At 38.1% G+C, this 21,845-nt stretch overlaps 1 protein-coding gene across 2 annotated transcripts; it reads left to right on the forward strand.

The window, feature by feature from the left end:
- The first annotated feature begins 3,958 nt into the window (after positions 1-3,958).
- abcb4 (ATP-binding cassette, sub-family B (MDR/TAP), member 4) lies at positions 3,959-21,808 on the forward strand. Of its 2 annotated transcripts, XM_028012231.1 has the most exons (29): positions 3,960-4,159; positions 4,248-4,336; positions 4,411-4,482; positions 5,612-5,702; positions 6,059-6,218; positions 7,225-7,276; positions 7,362-7,553; positions 7,686-7,857; positions 8,368-8,492; positions 8,787-8,958; positions 9,050-9,163; positions 10,327-10,437; positions 10,600-10,725; positions 11,346-11,549; positions 11,643-11,813; positions 11,925-12,086; positions 12,170-12,361; positions 12,480-12,626; positions 12,717-12,821; positions 13,387-13,464; positions 14,201-14,284; positions 14,374-14,577; positions 14,654-14,754; positions 14,837-14,977; positions 15,832-15,988; positions 16,093-16,290; positions 17,042-17,248; positions 19,125-19,271; positions 20,340-20,546. In XM_028012231.1, the coding sequence occupies exons 3-29, from the start codon at positions 4,418-4,420 to the stop codon at positions 20,544-20,546; spliced, it is 3,885 nt and encodes a 1,294-aa protein (XP_027868032.1). In that variant the 5' UTR covers positions 3,960-4,159; positions 4,248-4,336; positions 4,411-4,417. The 2 variants fall into 2 exon arrangements, with proteins under 2 accessions (XP_027868031.1, XP_027868032.1); XM_028012230.1 differs by lacking the exon at positions 4,248-4,336 and having other exon boundaries at positions 3,959-4,159; positions 20,340-21,808.
- The last annotated feature ends 37 nt before the right edge of the window (positions 21,809-21,845 follow it).

Below are 21,845 nucleotides of genomic sequence, written 5' to 3' on the forward strand. Positions count from 1 at the left end.
TACTGGAACACAGTAACCAAAGGTGAGATCAGATAAGATTAGTAAGCAATAGATATTTAATTATGATGTCCAACGAATTTATTAGGGAATAAAAGTTGAGGGAGATTTTGAAGTGCAGCAAATTACTTCCTGTTAAATCATTTGATGTCAGTTTTGGTTACAGAAGCAGCTTTAAGATCTGTCCCCTACTATACTGGTAGTTGTGAGAGTTTAGCTGCTGTGTTGTATATTGTGTTGGTTTATATATTTTGCCCTGGGAGTTTTCAGCCTAAATTACAATACTTAATCTGTTGGAATATAAATCTGACAAATTTTCAAACATATGTTCCAAATGACTTTATATTTTCAGTTTTTGACGGCAGGGTTAATTTTTTAATGTCCCTCTGAATTATTTATTTCATTCACATACTGTCTTGTGAGAAGCTGAATTTACAAATAAGCACAATAAAGCATTGTACATATATGTGGCGCCCCCTAATGGGTCTTCTGTGACATTGTGTCCAGTGTCAACATTTCACTTTTCCTCGTTTTTTTTACACAAAGAGGTTATTTTTAGTTACATATTTTCTTTATTTTTGATTATATAGTAAAAAAAAATTATCTGATCCTTCAGATCAGATAATTTGCCAAATTGTTGTTGAAACAACATGGAATATTCACAAAGATGTATTAATAATAAAGCAATTTAAATATTTGTGTACACAGCAAAGTTACATTGGAGCCACATATTAAGTTTAAGTTTCCAATTTAAAAAATGACTCCACTGTAAGAGTGTAAAAATAACTCAGGTATTTAAAGCACGAACACCGGAAGGCGAGCGGAAAATATGACAGCCACTACAAAGTCTGGATATTTTACTGGCCCGGATGCAGTAGCCCACTGGGATTAGAAACACGCTAAAGGTTCGGATATATTCATTTTGTCTCTAGCAAAGTAGTGATCACGTGTCATAAAATGGCACATGTTGTTCACTAACAATAGCTTACAAGGAGCAGGCATGATTTTATTTTAAAAAGATTAGAGCTGGGACTCGATTAAAATGTTTAACTGGTTAATTAATTTTATTGAAAACTATATGTGAACAAAATTTTCAATTTAAAACCCCGTTTTGCTGCTACAGTATTGAATAAATAGACATATACGCTCAACAACAACGTGATGTTAGTATTGTACTGCGGTAAAACTGGCCGCCTCTTTCAAAATGACAGTCAATCCACACCGCACTTGATTTTCACCTGCGTCACGACACAAGACCTTAGGCAACCTCATTTACGAGCTCCTTTCAGAGTAAAAGCTCACATCCCGTTCATGTTTGATCTACTGCAAGTAGATTTCCAGCGGCTTCAAGTTTAGACTTTGTATTTATGCAGTTGCAAAAAGAAATAATGTGTCGGAAATAATTGGGGACATTAAGCAATGCTGAGAAACTCTTTGTTTCCAGCGACGTCTGTCACTTCTGGGTGGCAGAAGGACACCTCTAGAACAAAACCAGTCAAAAGTCAACCCGATCGCATGTTTAATTTCAAAATAAAAGCCTATTAAAATAACACGTTGAGAATTTTAGTTTTACCAAATTTGACATACACAATGCTGAAAAACTTTCTGTTTCCAGTAACTTCTGTCACTTCCGGGTGGTATAGGGAAACCTCTAGAACACAACCAGCAAATATCACCCAAATCTGATGTTTAATTTCAAAATAAAAGCCTACTAAAATAAAACGTTTTTATTTTTTCCTCCCTAAGTTGCCGTGCTTTTATTTTGTAATTAAACATCAGATGTGGTTGACATTTGACTGATTTTGTTCCAGAGGTATTTTTAAATCTAGTGCAACAATTGACCTTGCTAACATCACCAAATGCTTCAATTTCAGGAATGGGCCAAAAGCTGTTGTGTGAAACGTCTGAAAGATTGTCATGTTTTTGGTGATTATTGGACCCAATATTCAAACCAGGTTGAGGTAGCGACTAGGTGATGAAGTGCTTAATAAAAATAATAAAAAAGGAACTTAAAATAACTAAGGAATCCCAGCAAAGAACAGACAAGGAACAAAAGACATGGAAGGAGTAACAAGACAGGGAACCAAGGAAGCAAAAGAAATCAGCAGTGAGCAACAAAGAATGATGATCTTTATTACTGAGGAGCTTGATAACAGAGAACAAGTGGCTGATTAGCAACAGGATGCAGCTAAGAGTGGAGACGAAACAGGCAGGCTGAGGGAGAGAAAGAGTGATGGCACGAGAAGAGCAGAGGAAGATTAACACAAACTCTAACAGTAAACAGAAATGATAAAATAAATAAATACACAAGATTTAACAAAAGACAGATCTAAACACAAATGAGCAATTGAGGAAAGACTGATACAGAGTAAATCAAGTGGAGGCAAAGACAAACAACAAAAAAACAAAACTGAGCACAAATAAACAAGAAATTAATCAAAAATAGAAACACAGATGAGAAATAAACAAAACTAACTGGCGTTTAAAAGCTGGGGAGGTGATCAGTGGCAAGTGGAGCAGGTGAGACATGAACCTTGGTAACAGAGCGAGGAATGTGCTCAGGATGACTAGACAATGTCTGAGAGAACAGAATAATTATACTAAAACTCTGAGTTGTTTGAGTTCTCACCAAAGTGAACTTTTGTCACGACTCATTAAAAAAAAGGGAAATAAAACCATTCCATCATCATTTTGTATTCACATGTTGTAGTAAAGATTCTGTATGTGGGTTTAGTTTCAGAACCGTCTGACGTTTTTAGAGCTGGGCCACGCGCTCGAATCAAAGCGCTAACAAAACCACACCACGGAAGTTTCTCATGAGGTCGTGACAGGAAGCAAAGGTAAAAGGCGAAATCGTGACCCCGTTGTGAACATGACGACCTTTGTGTCACACTGCAGAAGAAGAGTGCAATTCAAATGTAGTTTACGCCATAAAATACATCATTTTGTCCCCCACTTTTGCCTAATTACTGCATGTAAAACTGCTCATCTGTGCTTATAAAAATGTAAGGTAAAGTGTTTTTGCTTTATGGCGCTTCTTATCTGTGACTCACACAGAGTCAGAGTTTAAGGAGCGATGAAGTTACAACCTTTTAAGAGTAAGAGGATCTTACTTTCTGTGAAGCTGAGATGCTTTTGATAACTGAGGCTTGACTTTTGTCCTCCACTATGACGACATTACAGTTATGGGTAATTTTAGTGTCATAAACCAGTGGAGACAATAATTGAAGAAATGATTTGGTTGCAATTTTAAAATAGGATATAGGGATCCATTTTATTTTATCTTACAAAACACTGTAAAACAGGTAATAAAATACTGCACAAAGGTAATGCATGATGCTAAATCAGATAAAATACCTTTGAGTGGGACTTTTTGTTTCCTGCTCAACAGGAAGCAAAAAAAAAACATACAATAATTTTAACTAAGCAAATAAAAAGTCAGTTTTTTTGTAATAAAGGGAAACTTAAATGTGAAAAATAAATATAAGTATCATCAGTATACTTAAAGTTTGTTTGTTTTGACTTAAAACATGTTATTTTGTGACAAATAATTTTCTACTAATGTATTTTAATTGTACCACTTAAATAGCAGAAAATCACAATTTGAAGTGTACTATAAAGTGGAACAACTTTTACTTTGTACACTTTAAGTATATGGCTTTTTTTGTATTATCACCATGCTTGATTAGTAAAACTTAAAAGTGCCATTTTTGTGAAATTATTATATTTAAAATCGATTTAGATGTATTTCCATGTGGATAGCAGCACCCTTAAGGAGTATGAGGAGAGACGTTTACAATATGGTTAATTAATTATCCAAACTATTAAGGTGTCCTTTAAAAAACCAAAGCTGGGACAAGTGCAGCTTGGATCCACGCCCCTAGCCGCTGTTGACAGAGCAAATCAATAATTAAGCAATAAATCAATGAAGCTCCGAGGCTGTCCGACTGATAGGAGCCCAAAACCCGCCTGAGCCAAAGCTGAGAGGGAGGCAAACATTTAGAGACGGGGCCGGTTTCATTTGTAGAAGCTGCTTGGCCATGTGAGGAGGGAGCAGAAGGAGGAAGCGCAGGAAGAAGAGGAGGGACGTCATTTACTGTGATCATCTCGTATTGAAATAGTCAGAAGGCTCTGAGAGAGGAAGGAAGGCGGCTGGAACACGGTAGGTCTGCTCCTGTCCACCTTAAATTTAGACACCGCTCCATGCTGTGAATTGTGGGATAAAACGCGATTTCTCTTCTGTTTTAAAGTAAATGCCTGCGATGTACTTTCATATAAACAGCTTGTGTTTGTGTATAAACACAAGCTGAACCACACCACTTAAAATTTCTTTTTTTAGGTTAGTTTATACCAAACATGATGAGGTTGGTGTTTACGTTTGGAAAAACTGACAGGCTCCTCTTCCTCTGACAGGACAAACATGGGGAAGGAAAGCGAGATGGAAATGAAGTCCGAAGTCAAACATTTTCAAAATGGAAGTCTGGGGTAATAAAAACATGTTTCTATTTAATTCTTTTTACCTTACTACCTATAACTCTAAGATTTATTTTGTTTCTTGTATTTTACATGAGCAGTTTTTTCCCTGTTTGCTGAACTACTGATACAACTCACGTTTTTAAAGATATACTGGAGAAAAGATGATTGATTACAGCAAAGATTAGGATGCTTATATTTAAAGTAATATTTTATTTAATCCTTATCCTGGAGGTTAGCTTTTTTTTTTTTCAATGAAGACCTGTCCAAGAAGGCATTTAAGCAATTCGCAGAAAGTTTTACATTAACATCAAAATGCATAAATTAGAAGAAGTCAGAGTCACTAATTCTACCAGCTGAGGACTAGATCAGTTACAGTTTTTATAAGAACTGTAAACTATGCAGACATGCATTAAGATATAATGTAATACTCAGATTATTCTGTGAGCAATGTACAAAATAAGAGAACTTATATCCACCAAGTTCAGAAAAAAAAAATGTTGGTATTTTAATATAAAACATGGAGCTGTGTTAGGAATGGAAACAAATAAAAGAAAAGTTTACCCATCATATTATTTTTCCCTTAACCAGAGCAAAGAAATACACAATAATCTGTTTGATTCAATGAATAACTAATACATAGAATCCAAATAGAGAATAATCTGGATAGAAATTAACAATATTATATGCTCTTCTTCTGTGTACATACGCACATTCAAGTCAACCTCTGCACTCACACTCATGGTTTTGTCACACATGTCATTAAAAATGTAGTATAACAATGTTTTTAGGATATTTTCTTGATAGTTGAAAGTCATCTGCACTTTTAAAGTGACAGTGATATTGATAAAAATGTAAAATAAAGCAGAATCTAATATTAAGCCTTTTACAATTTTCTAAAAATTAACTTGTATCCGTTTTCCAGAACACTTTGTTCAAGCTGAAGGATTTTGAAATATTTAATCGATCACGCAGATAAACAGCTTAGAAACTTGGACTTATGTTAAATTATAATTTTCCATAACAAATTATTGTCCACCTTCTTCAGGGCAAAATCAGATTTTTGATGCTTCAGGAATAAAGCAGGATTTTATAAAAAGCCGATTTGTTAGAGAACATCTTTTGTGCTGAACTGTTGCAGTGAGAAAGAAGAGAATGATGAAAAGAAAAGTAAAAAGAAAAAGAAGAAGGAAAAGGAGCCGAAGGAGCCCATGGTCGGCCCACTCTCTGTGGTAAGCGCCTCTGATCCCCTCCTGTGAGGAAAAGTGTCTTCATCTGTAAAACAGTTATTCAGTTTTTATTTCCTGTCGATTAAAACGTGTGTGTGAATGGAAAACAGTAAAAATCCAGTTTCTGAGAGTAGAGTGAAATGAAAGACATAAAAACTCGTGTTAAAGCCGAGGCTGCATGAGGTGTGCTCTTACAAGCATAACAGGACAGTGTGTGAAAAGTACAGTTCGAGGGGAAGCTGGAGATCGGATGGGAGTGCATTACATCCTCCTGTTGTTCAGCTTCACTCCGCCGGTCTCCTGCTGTTTTCGGATAACGCCCCCCCGCAGGACCTCTGATGTCTCTGTTTCTTGTGCAGTTCAGGTTTGCAGACAGATCGGACATCCTGATGATCTTCATTGGGACTGTGATGGCCGTGGCCAATGGGGTCGTGCTCCCTCTCATGTGCATCGTCTTCGGAGACATGACGGACAGTCTTGTTAACAGCGCCATACCCAACATCACCGCAAACTACTCCAGTGAGTGTGTTCGCAATAAGGAATAAATCAATTAATCACACAATAGATTAAAATAAACTTGCTCATTTTCATTTACATGATTTATCGCAAATGTGACAAAAATCTTCAGTCTGACTCATTGGGCACAATTAGCCACTTCTTTTAAGGACAATTTTGTTTACAGAAACTCAGCAATTCATTTTATTTGTTGTTATTGCCTTACTATACTACTGCCATGATAATATTTGAAAATGGTCTCAAAGCAACAATATTATCGTTTATCACGATAACTTCCGGGACAATTTATCTCTCAGTAAAACTTATTGTAACAGGCCTATTCATGGCAGAGACCAATATCTTTTTTGAAAAATAACTTTAGATTTATATCTTTATGGACAATGTGGTCCATAAAGGACAGATCTATTCAGCCTAATTATATACTTTGCTTTATTTATTTCACATTATATTTGGAATTTCTAATTTCTGAACCATTTGATAGGTTTGTTGCAGTTTATTTTTACAAGTTTGACCAAGGAATTCAACCTACTGTTTTTCTTAATTTTAATTTCCTATCTGTTTTACATTTGCTGTTAAATTCCTAATTGCACTGAGCAAAAAATGGTTCTTTGGTTTACATTGTTGCTGATTTCTGCGCTCTACCATCTCTGTTAAGACCGGAGGGGAGGTACAAGTGACAAATCCTGTTCTTAACCTTTTTAATGGGTCATATTTCTGTAAAGTACAAATGAGGGAAAATGTTCCTTTTTGAGGTTTAACTAATAAAATGAAGAGAAATTCATTAGTTTTGACTTCTGTTGCTAATAGCAGTAAGTCGCCACAACAAATATCATCAGCCAAAACATGAACAAAGCAGAATTAGCTTTCTTTATTCTTCTGTATACTTAAAAAAAAACTTTTTATTTTGTGAAATTTGTTTAAATCTCTACTTTTTTATTTATAGATTTTCTTTTAGCCAATTGAGAACATTACAGAGGCAATGCTAATCATGTACAATCTCTGTTTTCAGATACCTCATTCCCACCAAGCATGTTCAGCGATTTAGAGAAGGAAATGACGACGTAAGATTTTATATAACCAACTCGACTGCAAGGAATTGTGTCCAAATCCAGTTCTAAGTCAGGCTTTGTGTGTCCACTCTCCCAGCTTTGCCATCTACTACTCCATCTTGGGAGCCGTCGTGCTGATTGCCGCCTACCTGCAGGTGTCCCTCTGGACGCTGGCGGCCGGACGGCAGGTGAAGCTCATCCGCAAGCTGTTTTTCCACAGAATCATGCAGCAGGACATCGGCTGGTTCGATGTCAACGAGACGGGAGAGCTCAACACGCGCCTCACAGAGTGGGTAGCAGAGAAATCACACACACAGCTTCATGCCCATCCCATACAAGCAGTGTAGAGGTCTGTGAAGTGGGAATGTTACATTACTCTGGTGGTTGTTGGTGAACTCGGTGGTTCTGTTCTCATTTGCAGTGACGTCTACAAAATCCAAGAGGGCATTGGTGACAAGGTGGGGATGTTGATTCAAAGTTTCAGCAGCTTCATCGCAGCCTTCATCATCGGTTTCACCAAAGGCTGGAAACTCACCCTCGTCATCCTGGCTGTGAGTCCGGCTCTGGGCATCTCAGCTGCACTTTTCAGTAAGGTACGGTAATGTAAGCTCTCTAAGTAGGGATTTTATTTCTTTGGTCATTTTATTTGGGAAACAGTGTTCCTATTTCTTCTATTGACAGGTTTATTTATATTGCAAGTTTAGAAAAAATCTCACAGCAGAAGCGTCACATTCTGTTTTCCCTTAGCTAGTAAACATGAATTAAAAGTTAAAGTAATATATTTGGTTGCTTGGTCATCAAAAGGAAAATATATGATATAATAGCCCTGATATGATGTAAAATAATTCATTTTGGACCGGGTGTTTCCTGTCCTTGCCCTGTTTAGACTTAAAGGCTGCTCTAACGTCAGGTTATAACTATTTCAGGTGGAAAATGCAATACTGACGCTAGCCTCTGATTCACAACTTCTAGTTCCTCAGTTAAATAAGTGAAGCGTTTAACATAAGGTTGTGAAATGCTGTTCTACTGAATCTAAAAAAAAGAAGAACTCTGTATTTCTTTCTGATATTCTTCTCATCTCACTTCTTTCCCTGCTTGAACAGCTGCTGGCGAACTTCACAACCAAAGAGCAGAGTGCATATGCCAAAGCCGGCGCTGTGGCGGAGGAAGTGCTCTCCGCCATCAGGACAGTGTATGCCTTCAGCGGACAAAAGAAGGAGATCGAGAGGTGTGTCTGCGTGTGTGTTGAAGCTAAACAGCAGCTGCAGTTTCATCTAAAAGCATGATTTTGGGGAGGAACTGGAGTATTTTTTTGTTGTTGAACAAAGTAAAACATCTGTGTATGAATGTTGTGTGGTAAATGATTATAGAGTCAGCAGGGAAAAGCTGTAACTGGATAAAACCCTTTTGTGCAGACACTGATGCTGCATTTGTTGTGCTTCTGTTTCATTGCAATCTGATTTCACTTGTGCATTTTTGTTCCTTTCCATGCCCGGCTCTGGGCATGTCTGCCGTATCTCAGATATCACAAGAACTTGGAGGATGCTAAGTCAATGGGGATAAGAAAGGCGATCTCTGCTAACATCGCCATGGGATTCACCTTTCTGATGATCTACCTGTCTTACGCTCTGGCCTTTTGGTACGGCAGTACCCTCATCCTGAATAATGAGTACACCATTGGATCTGTGCTCACTGTATGTAAACACACTTTGGATCATTTAATTTGCTCCTTTATGGACTAAAGACGCTTTTGTTAAAGCCAGTATCAACATTGCCTTTTATTAGGTGTTCTTTGTTGTGATTATTGGAGTGTTTGCAATGGGGCAGACTTCTCCCAACATCCAGACGTTTGCTAGCGCCCGCGGAGCCGCCTACAAGGTGTACAGCATCATCGATCATGTGAGTAACGAAACGGATATGACCCAAAGCACACTTTTATTTTTCTCCTGCGGGAGAGTTGTCAGATTTTATCACTGAATGTGCTCTGCTGGACTTTGGCACTCTGTGGAGCGGCTTTGAAGCAGCCGACAGGCCGAACTGTAATGATGTGAAGGATTTTTCTCTAATTGGATCGCCTGCTGCTTCAGAGGAGGAGCTGCAGGTCATTCGGCTGCAGCAGCACAGCTGTGGCTCAGTTTATTGTACCTGAACTCAGTAAATTCACATCCACACTGTGAATATTAACCCACCTTTTTTATTTGTTATATTAGTAGTATGTATTTTAACCTTAATATTTGAATAAAAAATGTTTTAATACATGTTTATGTAAAATAAGCAGCTTGTTTAGATAGTTATTTGTGATTTTGCTGTGTGTGATGCATTCATGCTCCAAATCACTGACCATTAAGTGTTTGCATGTTGATACAAGTCTGAAATATTATGTTGTTTTTATATATATATATATTTTTTTTCTAAATTATTCCTTTATTTAATCAGGTAAACCCCGTTGAGATCTAGATCTCATTTTCAAGAGGGACCTGAAAAATATTCCTTGTCCATTTTATTGCAAGGTACAAAGGTGACTTATAGATAAGTTTTACTATGTAATCACAAAGGTGAGCCTCCAATAAAACATTTGCAGTTTACCAACACATGCAGCACTATAAAAAAAAAAGTTTTAACAAGCTTTATTTTTTTTAAGTTCTCAAATTCTTTTGAAAAGATTTTGAGAACTCTTTCTAGCTCAGGAACTGGGCTAGAAATAAGTGAAAAAAAGTGTATTGAGATTTATGTTGGACATTTTGAAAACATGAAACAAAAAAAGCTTAAATGTCTCGAGCTTTGAAAGAACAGGGGTTGATGAAGGCTGAGGCTGAACACTCATCAGCTGCAAAGCAGGGCAGAGGATAATCTTTGCATGTGTTTGAGTCTTACTGCATCAAGAAAAGAAGTCAAAACACAAAGAACTGTGGAAATAAACATTTGGTCGAGTTAAACATGCTCCCCCTAACCTGGAAGGCAAACAGCCTTCCTCCTATTGTTTGTTTGAGGTTATTATAGGAATATTTTTTTTATCCCGGTTTGGACAAACTACAAACCTTTACACGCTGTTTTCTCCACAGAACCCAGCCATCGACAGCTATTCACAGACGGGCTTTAAGCCGGACTTCATCAAAGGAAACATAGAGTTCAAAGATATCCACTTCAGCTACCCGTCCAGGCCTGATGTCAAGGTTGGTTCCTAACCTTTGACAATAATTTAAAAGCCCAAGACACGCTTGTAAATTAGATTTTTAATCTTGATACGTTTTTTTTTTCTTCTTCCTGGTAAAACAAATGAAAAAAAAATGTAATTTCAAACTGTATCACACACCTAACATTGGTGTCTTCTCCAGGTATTAGATGAAATGTGTTTAAGTGTGAGCAGTGGACAGACCATGGCGCTGGTGGGCAGCAGTGGATGTGGTAAAAGCACGACGATCCAGCTGCTGCAGAGGTTCTACGATCCTCAGGAAGGATTTGTAAGTCATGTTTCTAAAGATTTTGTCAGGTGATGGTAAATTAAGTTCCACGTAAAATCCTTTGGAAGTAAAGTTAGTTTAAAAATAGTCCAAATTTAGAGGAAGACTGTAATATTTGGGAGCCATTTACCACATTTTTTCGGAGTTGCATTTTTGCTGATATGCGTCAGTAAAAATCTATAAGGGTGAAGCAAAATCTAATGGCTTTGATTTTTATTCCTACCCCTTCTAAAATGATTCAGCCATATTGTTGTTTTCTGTAAAATTCACATGATATTTTTAATATGTGCAGGATGTTCTATGAGACTTTTTTATAATACATATTTTTGGTAACCATGGCTACAGCAGGCGACATGTAATTTTAAACAGTGGTCTTTCCATAAATGTTCCTGTAATGTAGTTTGTATGCTCAGCAGATGGAAAATAAAACTAGGACAAGGAAGTTTGTACCAGAATTTTCACTTTAACATCAGTACTGTGGTTGTTTGTTGGTACATATTTAATTAAAACCCTTTTTCTAGTAATGGTTCAAAAGAATAATACTACTCAACAAAATGTAGTCAGTGAGTAGATCGAACTCATAACTGTGGGTGAGAATCTTCTGTTTTTGATTGTTGCAGGTATCTATCGATGGTCACGACATCCGCTCTCTTAACGTGAGCTACCTGAGGGGAATGATCGGCGTGGTGAGCCAAGAGCCCATCCTGTTCGCCACCACCATCGCCGAGAACATCCGCTACGGGCGGCCTGACGTGACGCAGATGGAGATCGAACAAGCTGCCAAGGAAGCCAACGCTTACGACTTCATCATGAACCTTCCTGATGTAAACTCTTGAGTTTTGCTACCATTTCAGCAACATTACTAATTTACTCTGCACATATTTTTGCTAATGTGGAGATTTTATGTTTTTGAGCAGAAGTTTGAGACCCTGGTCGGTGACCGAGGGACTCAGATGAGCGGAGGACAGAAGCAGAGGATTGCGATTGCTCGAGCTTTGGTCCGCAACCCCAAAATCCTTCTGCTGGACGAAGCCACGTCTGCGCTGGACGCTGAGAGCGAGACCATTGTTCAAGCTGCACTGGATAAGGTACAGCTTCTGCAATGTGCAATCATCAAAATGACTGGTGAGAGGACCTCCGATCTTTGATTTGAGGACCTTATTTTTTACATTTGTTTTTCAATCTCTTTGGGTGCGCAGGTGCGACTGGGTCGTACGACACTAATTGTGGCTCACCGCCTCTCAACAATCAGAAATGCCGACGTGATTGCAGGCTTCCAGCAGGGTAAAGTTGCAGAGTTGGGCACTCACAGCGACCTGATGGCGAAACACGGAGTCTACCACACGCTGGTCACCATGCAGGTAATAGGAAAACACCTCCTGGTTTCTCCAAATGCTCTCTGGTAAATTAAGTTCATTGTGGTTTTTCTTTGTCCTCTTTGCAGACCTTTCAGAAAGCAGAGGATGATGAGGATGAAGGCGAGCTGTCCCCAGGTGAGAAAAGTCCTGTGAAAGACCCCATGAGAGAGTCTACGCTGCTGAGGAGGAAGTCTACAAGAGGATCCTCGTTCGCTGCTTCAGCTGGAGAGAAAGGAGAAAAAGAAAAGGGAAAGAACAATGAGGACAAAGCAGAAGAAGTGAGCCTTGTTTACATTTCTGCAGAGGAAGAATAAGACATTCGGTTAATAAACTTCAGCTTTGATTCTTGTTATCTACCAGACCTCAAACCTCAAACTTTTAAATTTTCTTCTGCAGGAGGAGGCCGTCCCCATGGTGTCGTTCTTTAGGGTTCTGCGCCTCAATGCTTCTGAGTGGCCTTATATTCTGGTGGGACTGATTTGTGCCACAATAAACGGAGCCATACAGCCTCTGTTTGCCGTCCTCTTCTCCAAGATTATCACTGTAAGTCGCTGCCAGTTCTGTAGTAAGTTTTTATTTTTATATATCGTCTGGAAACTTTGTAGTGAATTGACTGTTTTGATTTCCTCCTAGGTGTTTGCAGAGCCAGATTTAGAAGTTGTCAGAGAAAGATCAAACTTCTTCTCGCTCATGTTTGTCGCTATCGGAGTTGTTTGCTTTTTCACCATGTTTCTACAGGTAGTCACACACTCATTGGCTTTTGTTCTCACTGGACACAAGCACAATGGTAGGCTGGTTTAATCTTCTTTGTTTACTTTAGAGCCAGTAATAAAGCTGTATTAATATGAACAATTGTTCCTCGCAATTCAAATTTGAATGTGAGGAGCAAGAAAAGAGCATATAAAATAAATCGCTGTACAGAAACTATAACGGAAATCCAAACAAATTAAATCCTTTAAGATCAAAACATTCCACTTGTTTCAATATCAAAGCTAAAAGATGCTTCAGTAAAAAAAGAAACAACCAAACCAGTTGCTGTGCTATATGATTTGTTCATAATGATTGTACATGTGAACGACTCCGTTAACATGTGTAACACAGAGATTCAGTCAGCCACTCTATCCACTCTGTAAACAAAACCCACAGCTTGCAACACAAATGTCACCCTAACCCCGATCAGGATGTCGCACAGTTTCATGTTACAGCATTGCACCTTCCAACACTAAATAAAGATTGCAGAGCAACTGATGATTAATTAATGCATCTGGCACGACTCTGACATCTGATCGCGTTTTCTTTCCAGGGATTCTGTTTTGGAAAATCTGGAGAAATTCTCACCCTGAAGCTGAGGCTTGGTGCCTTCAAGTCCATGATGAGACAGGTGTGTGCACAAGCTGAATGAAACATTAATCTTGTTGCCATGTAAATTTGAGCTAAATCAGTCAGTCTTGTGAATCTAGAATAGTAGTAATGGTGGGCTTGCAAGTCTTTTTTTATTTGTGAATCATTAAGCATGTATATTTCCAAACTATAGACCATCTGTATAGAGGTTTTTGTGCTATAGCATCCTATTTTTACTATTGAAACCTATTGCTGTTACCTATTTTAACCTGTATTACAAGTAAAACATTAAGCAAGATTTCATTTAATTTTTCTGCATTTTTCAGGATAAAAAAAACCTTTTTATACAATATATAGATAGATAGATAGATAGGCCTGTTGCAATAAATAATAAATTGGTGATTAATGAGCTGTATAATTTATCGTTATTTTGTCTTTCTACTAAAAACTGGATGTCGAAAGGCTTCATTGTGGTGCTTTGGTCTCAACTAGCAGTTTTTTGTTGTTTTTTTTGACGGACAATTTTATTCATATTTCATCTCATTTGTTTCTGTTTTGTTTATTTATTTTGGATATTCACTGTTCATTTGAATTTAAAGTTTGTTAATCTTTGATAATGTTTTCTTGCATTATTTTGCCATTACATGATATTACTTAGATGGTCCCCAAACATCAATATTATCGTTTATTAAAATAACTTCTGGAATAATTTATTCTCCTGCCAAAGTTGTTGTTGTGACAGGTCTTATTATAGTCTTATCGTTGTTGTGCTGCAGGATCTTGGGTGGTTTGACAGCCCCAAAAACAGTACCGGGGCGCTCACCACCAGACTGGCTACAGACGCAGCCCAAGTACAGGGGGTGAGTCGCAGCTTCCTCAAGCTCGTTTGTATCCGTGATCCACAGCTAACATCCCCGATGTTCTTTTCTTATTGTTTCTTATTCCTCAGGCGTCAGGAGTGCGCCTGGCAACCTTCGCCCAGAACATCGCCAACCTCGGCACCGGTGTGATCCTGGCGTTTGTGTACGGCTGGGAGCTAACGCTGCTGATTTTGGCCGTGGTGCCCGTCATTGCGCTGGCCGGAGCCGTTCAGATGAAAATGCTCACTGGACATGCAGCCGAAGACAAAAAGGAGCTGGAGAAGGCTGGAAAGGTGGGGATTGACCTTCTGTAAAAGTTACTGCAGACTCTGTGATGAGACTAATGTATTTTATGCTCTTCATCCACAGATAGCCACAGAGGCTATAGAGAACATCCGTACTGTTGCCTCTCTCACAAGAGAGCCAAAATTTGAGTCTTTGTATCAGGAAAATCTCGTAGTTCCTTATAAGTAAGTCCAGATATTTAATCAGATATAATTTAAGCTGAACATTTCTCATCAGGAACTTGACTTTCCCTTAATTTCTGCACAGGAACTCTCAGAAAAAGGCCCATGTGCACGGCTTCACCTTCTCCTTCTCCCAGGCGATGATCTACTTTGCCTACGCAGCCTGTTTTCGATTCGGAGCCTGGCTCATCATACAAGGAAGGATGGATGTGGAGGGAGTATTCCTGTGAGTAACGTCCTATCTCCTCATCATGTCAGCTTAGGATCAGAAAAATGTTCCTCAATTGAGAATATCTAGACAAACTAGATGACTCTTTCATGGCGTTAATCATTACACTTGTCCTTGTGGTGATTCACTGCACATACAAACACGTGTTGGGATCATACAGTTATGGAGCAGTTTACCCCCATTCATATTGTGCCTGTTATCTAAAGAGAGAGTCTGAAGTTCACTAAACTGTACGACCACAAAAAACTATAAATATTAACTCCTCTCATGTTGGAGTCTCTGAGGCAAACCATTTGATTATAAAAACCAAAACGGCCTTTCTAGGAAACTTGACAGAAAACATTTACAGGTGAAATCAAACGCTGTGTAAAACAATATGATTTAGTTCTCACTTGTTGATTAATTATGACTAAATTGTTTTAAATATTATCAGGATTAGTTCATTTAGTGAAATCACAGAATAATGAGAATTTTCTGTTTTAATGTCAAAAGAAACAATAAAAAAAACAGAATATAGCTATAGCCATACAAAACATAGCAAAATTACTCATGAAACACTGTATATGATGAGATTTGTCTAAAATATAATACTTGTAAAGAAAACACAGAGCTGATCCTAAGTCAGTTACAAACAGCAGCAGAAAAAAAGGGGGAGGAGCTGTCGGTTACGGGTTGCTATGGTAACCACCTACTGCCTTGTTGACTAAACGAAATTAATTCAATGAATAAACAAACAAATTTTGACAAACTTCACATCGATAATGTTAAGATAAAACCCTGTTACACACACCCCAGTGATGGCTTTGTGAACAGTTTACCACTCTAATGTGTGTTTTGCTGGCCTGCCTCAGCGTGATTTCTGCGGTTCTGTTCGGAGCCATGGCCGTCGGCGAGGCCAACTCCTTCGCTCCGAACTACGCCAAGGCCAAAATGTCCGCCTCCCACCTGCTGATGCTGCTGAACAAAGAGCCTGAGATCGACAATCTGTCTGAGCAGGGAGACAAGCCGGTAGGACACCAAGCCACACACACCCACCGAACCGCACTCACAGTACAGTCAGGCCTCTAAGCAAACCCATTGTCACGCAACGCCTCCTCTCTCTCTGACCCCAGGACACATTTGATGGTAACGTGAGCTTTGAGAGTGTGAAGTTTAACTATCCGTCGCGGCCTGACATCCCAATCCTGCGAGGCCTGAATCTGAGCGTGAAGAAGGGAGAAACTCTGGCCCTGGTGGGGAGCAGCGGCTGTGGAAAGAGCACCACCATCCAGCTGCTGGAGAGGTTCTACGACCCCAGAGAGGGCCGAGTGGTGAGGACCGAACACACACCTCCGCCCTGCAACCAGCCGGCTCATCCTGTTGATGGTTAATGTTTAGCTGCACTCTGTGTTTATGGCTCATTGAGAGATTACAGGGTAAATTTAGCAGGTGAACCTTAATCTATGAAACAAGAGAAAACAATTTATGGAGTTCAGATGGGGAGCATTTACTTTTATCTGCTGCTGTTAACGCCAACTGCTATTGTTTTATTCTTAGCCCAAAAGAAAAGATTAAATTAGATATAATAGTTAGAAAGCTTTTTAGAAATGTTACAACCTTACCCCTTTTTTAGTAAATTATTAGGAACTGTAATAGAGAAAATGTTTTCTGTAAACATTGAAAGCTTGACAGATTAAATTTTAAAATGACTCATAAGTAACATAATCTTCTAAAAGATAGTCATTAATAACATACATTTTTACCACAACTAACAATTTAATAAATCATAGATGAAAGCTGAGAAGATCAGATTACACCAAATAGAAGAACCGTCTTGTAAAGCTGACAAAATAACTATGATGTCCCTTAATACAAAACAAATTAGTCTGAAATCAATCTGAGATCACAAGCATTGGAAAATTCAACAATATATGGCTTTCAGACAGTGGGATGTAATGAAATATAAGTGCTTTGTTACTGTACTCGAGTACACTTAAGTAGATTTACTCGTCGGTATTTTTGACTTTTATTCCACTACATTCAACCTTAAAGTATCTTCATTTTTTTTGCTCTGCTCTCTAGGTGATGGACAAAATCGACGTCAAACAGCTGAACATCTGCTGGCTCAGATCTCAGATTGGCATCGTGTCCCAGGAGCCGGTGCTGTTCGACTGCACGCTAGCGGAAAACATCGCCTACGGAGACAACACCCGCAAAGTGACCATGGAGGAGATAGAGGCAGCTGCCAAAGCCGCCAACATTCATAACTTCATAAATGAACTGCCTCAGGTAAATGTGTTTATTCAGCTCATTTTAGATCAACACAGCAGAACAACCAACATCAGGACTTCCCTAGATTTATCCCTCTGCCCGTCTCCTCTCAGTCCAGGTAGAGGTTAAAATAACTCGATCAGAAATGTGATGCTCCTCCGACGCTACATGAACACAAGTCACTTGATATGTGGTGTTACTCCTTCAACAGATGTTAAAATACATCAGTTTTTATTCCTGTCAAAGAACAAGAAATATATGTTGCCAAATATATAATGGCAAATACATTTAAAAAAAAAATTGAGATATTAAAAAAGGTTTTATTAATATACTAAGAAAAATATTCTTAATGGCATATTGTTACAAAACAGCAGGCTTCAAGAATAATAATCCTGAATTAAATGCACATTAAGCAAACTGATGATTACTCTGATTTCATGGTTATTTGACAGATTTGGCAAAATTTTATATACTCACTACAGTAAATATATAGGAAGACATTAAAGTAGATATTACTGTGTTTTTCCTGTTTTTACGACTTTTTTTTATTATATTTTTTATTTTGGTTTTGAGAATAATTTAGGCAATTTACAACAAAAAAACATTTATATGCATCAAATTACTAGTCACTCACCAACATTGTTGAAAGTTGCAACACATCATCAGTAGTTTGAGGATTAAGGATTGGTTTGACGCGACGCCTTTTTTATCCTTTAATCGTCTTAGTGTGGCAAAAGATTTACAGTCATATTATATAAACTGGAATATTATTTATTTATTTTAGTTGCTCAACTAAGTGAAACACATTATACAGGTTAATTAATCACAGACAGATATTTTCAATCCTTTATTTCTGTTAATTGTGATGCTTTTCCACCTGCAGCTAAAAAATCTGACTAGAATATTACAGCAGTCTCATAAAATAATTTTTAGTACAGAAATGTATTTCTGCGATACCTGCTTATCGACTGTTATTTTCTAAAGATAACTTTTTAATTTGGCAAACGAGTTTCGTCTGAACTCACGTTCTAATTTATTGACTGTATATTAATATATGATCAGCAGGCAGAGATATGAACTGTGATGATTGTGAAACAGAATTTCAGCTTCAGATAAGGCAGAAACAACTGAGGCGGTCTGGAGGAAAGTTTATCTGAACAGAGTATGATGCAACCTGAAACAATAGACTGATAGTTTTTTCTAAAGGACTTTTATTTAGGAAACGTTTTAAAGCGGCAACAAAAATCTGAGATAATTTTTAGCAGTTCTTATCAAGGACGTATCTTTATGAAGTTTGAAAGGTCTCCGGTCCATCAGATAAAATCTCTGTCATGATATAGGAGGTTTTAAAGTTCTGATTTATTACATAAATATGTGGTTTTGATCATATTTTCTCAGGTTTGGAAATATGTGTTCATTATTACCTATTATTTCTGGTTTTCAATGATTAAATCTGAAATTTAATCTGAAAATCTGTGTTTCATTTAAGAAATGGATAAAAACCCTTCTTGACTTACACTGACGTTCAAACTTTTAAAGACTATAAACCTGAAAGTAGTCACGCTCACCGATTATGTTTTTGTACTGCAAAATAATTATTAATTTACGGTTTAGGATCCATTATCTACAAATGGAGAACTGTCAGCACCAGATTTAAAGCTGTAATTTACCAGATGATGCCTTTTGTCAACTTTTTATTCACTCAGCTTTAAACTCAGTCTAAGCTGTTTTCAATAATTAGGACAAAATATGCTCCAGGAAGGAAACTTCCTTTCACTCCCACAACATAAATTTCCTGAGAACATGAGACTGGATTACAGGAAGCTGCTTCCACGAATTTGTCTGTATTAACGTCTTGACGTGCCGCTCGCTCTGTTTCTGTCTGCTTGAGCAGAAGTACAACACTCAGGCAGGCGATAAGGGGACTCAGCTGTCCGGCGGTCAGAAGCAGCGAGTGGCCATCGCCAGGGCCATCCTCCGCAACCCGAAAGTGCTGCTCCTGGACGAGGCCACCTCTGCTTTGGACACAGAGAGCGAGAAGGTTTGTCCTTTCTGTTCTGTCACCGGATTTCAGGTTACTAAATGATCTCCAAGCAGCTTGGCAAACAAAATCAATAGTGAAGATGCAAGAAAGTGTGATTGTTTAGCTAGAAAAGAGATTTTTTTTTTTCTTGGCTTTCAAAGGAACACATTTCTCATATAACAATATTAAAGTGTGTCCTTAATAATAATACACAAGTTATTGATCCCTGCTGTGCCTAGGAACAATAAAGTAGTGCAGGAACTGCAAATAAATATAGTAAATATCCCAGGCTTTGGGGGGAAAAACTGCTTTTTCTTAATATTAAGATAAGACTAACCTTCATTTTCATTGTGCCGACATGTGCAGTAGTACAGCGGGAGTGGACTCCTGACCCATTCAAAGTCCATAGGGAACTACTGCATCAAAATCTATTGAATGAAAAAATTGTTGTATTATATGATATTGTCAGATCGAGATCCAATTAATTGCCCCGAGTTGTTGACTTTGCAGAAATCTGCCCTCCTTAGCCAGCACTTGGTGACAGCGAACAGGAATTACGTAAGAAGTCTGGGTGCATTTAATTAAAAATAGGAGTACGTACGACCATGCAAGCAAAAACAATTGAGTTTTAGCATAAAATCTGAATTGACCTGCTGTGTGGCCTGCTGTCAGATCAATCAGCAAAGAGAGAACCATTTTTCTGCATCAGCCGGCCATTTATCAAAACCAACTTGTATGATTAAAAGGAGGAACTCATCTGTGATGATAGGTTGTTGTTTTTTTCCAGAATGATGATTTGAAAACAGAAAAAACACAGAAACTAGGGGCCAGATGTACTTTGTATAGGAAAGAAAAACAGAGACAGAGCTCTAGGTTAATGACAGAAATTTATATACTGTAATATTTGATTCTTTTTCTTTCCTTTGGTTTGTTATTTTGTTTGGATTTTCTTTATGTAAAGCACTTTGAATCGCCTTGCTGCTAAAATTGTGCTATATAAATAAAATCACCTTACCTCCATCAGTTCATAAAAGACACACCAAAACTTGAAAACACTGAGCCAGATGTACCTTCATTTCGTTGCAGGTGGTGCAAGACGCCCTGGACCAGGCCAGCAAAGGCAGAACATGCATCATCGTGGCGCACCGTCTCTCCACCATCCGGAACGCCGACCGCATCGCCGTCTTCCAGGGAGGCGTGGTGGTGGAGCAGGGGACGCATCAGCAGCTGCTGGCAAAGAAGGGAGTCTACCACATGCTGGTCACCACACAGCTGGGCCACAGGACTGAGTGAGAGGAGGCTGGGAGCTTTGAGAGCTTTAATGCTGGAGGAAGCACGTCGTGCCTTCACATCGATGCACTTACACTGGTCTATACAGAGCGACCTCAGTGGAGCGACGGCGACTGAAAGAGCTGGCTGCGCCTTGTGAGCTGCACTGTTAGTAGTTTTGCTGCTGTTGATTTGCCGTTGACACTTTATGGGTGTTTTTCACACAAAAAGGAAAAGATATATTGCTTTGTGAAAGTAGGAAAAACCTGGATTGCATTTGTGCCTTTTTTTTTTCACGGAAACTGTGGAAAATGCTCAACTATAACATTTCTTCTGCTTTTAAACATCAGTTTATGTTTCTGATTGATTTAAATGGTGTTTGTAGAAATATTCATTAGCTGAACTGCTTCATTAAACCTCATGTCTCATTATGTTCCTTGTAGCTTACAATGTATATTTTCTCCTTTAAATGTATTCAGATTTAAACCAGTTCTTTATTGGTCTTCATCATTGATGCTCTGATTCTTTTTTTTTTTATGACCAGCTATGTTTTTATTGTTTCAAATCTATCTATTGTTGTAGCTTGAAAGCTTCATGCCTCCATGTTTTCCTGTTTGGATCCTTAGCTGCACATTACATAGCACTTAATGGCACATGTGTAAGCAGTAGCTATCTCCTCACACTCCTCTTTACCGACATGTTTGATGCACTCTGTTGAGTTTTGGTTGGGATTTCTCTGTGGCTTAAGATGACCTCCAGACATAAATGATTTTAAAAAATGCTTGTTAATAAATATTTGTTACAAGAGATAAAAATAGTTGTAATAAAGCGATAAAAATGTAATAATTGTGGAGAAAGTGGTTTACATTGTTACCTCTAGCTTTTGCTACCATATTGACAATGTTTGTACACTTAAGTTGCTGTTATTTTAATGGATTACAGATCGGGTGTTTTAAATGTATAAATAAAAATTGTTCAAGCAACAAAAAATATGTGAATGGGTAAATATGAGCTTAAATATGAGTAATGGTAATAAAAATAAACATTGCACTGGATTTATACTTTTATGTAAGGCCTAAACATGCCAGTTCATTTTAGGGTGGACTGTCTTGATGCAATATTGAAACTTTTATGCACAATAAAGTGTAATTTAAATGCATCAGACATGCCGGGACCACTGGTGCTGAGTCAATATTCTGAGGTAAATGTAACTGGGTTATTAATATTTCAGTAATTTGTGAAAATGAGCCAAAAATGAGTGATAAAATTATGCATTCAAGCATTGAGCCATTTTTTGTGTGTTTACCTTGGGGACAAAAAAAT

The sequence above is a fragment of the Xiphophorus couchianus genome, chromosome 3 (genome assembly GCF_001444195.1).
Source record: "Xiphophorus couchianus chromosome 3, X_couchianus-1.0, whole genome shotgun sequence".
NCBI lineage: Eukaryota > Metazoa > Chordata > Actinopteri > Cyprinodontiformes > Poeciliidae > Xiphophorus > Xiphophorus couchianus.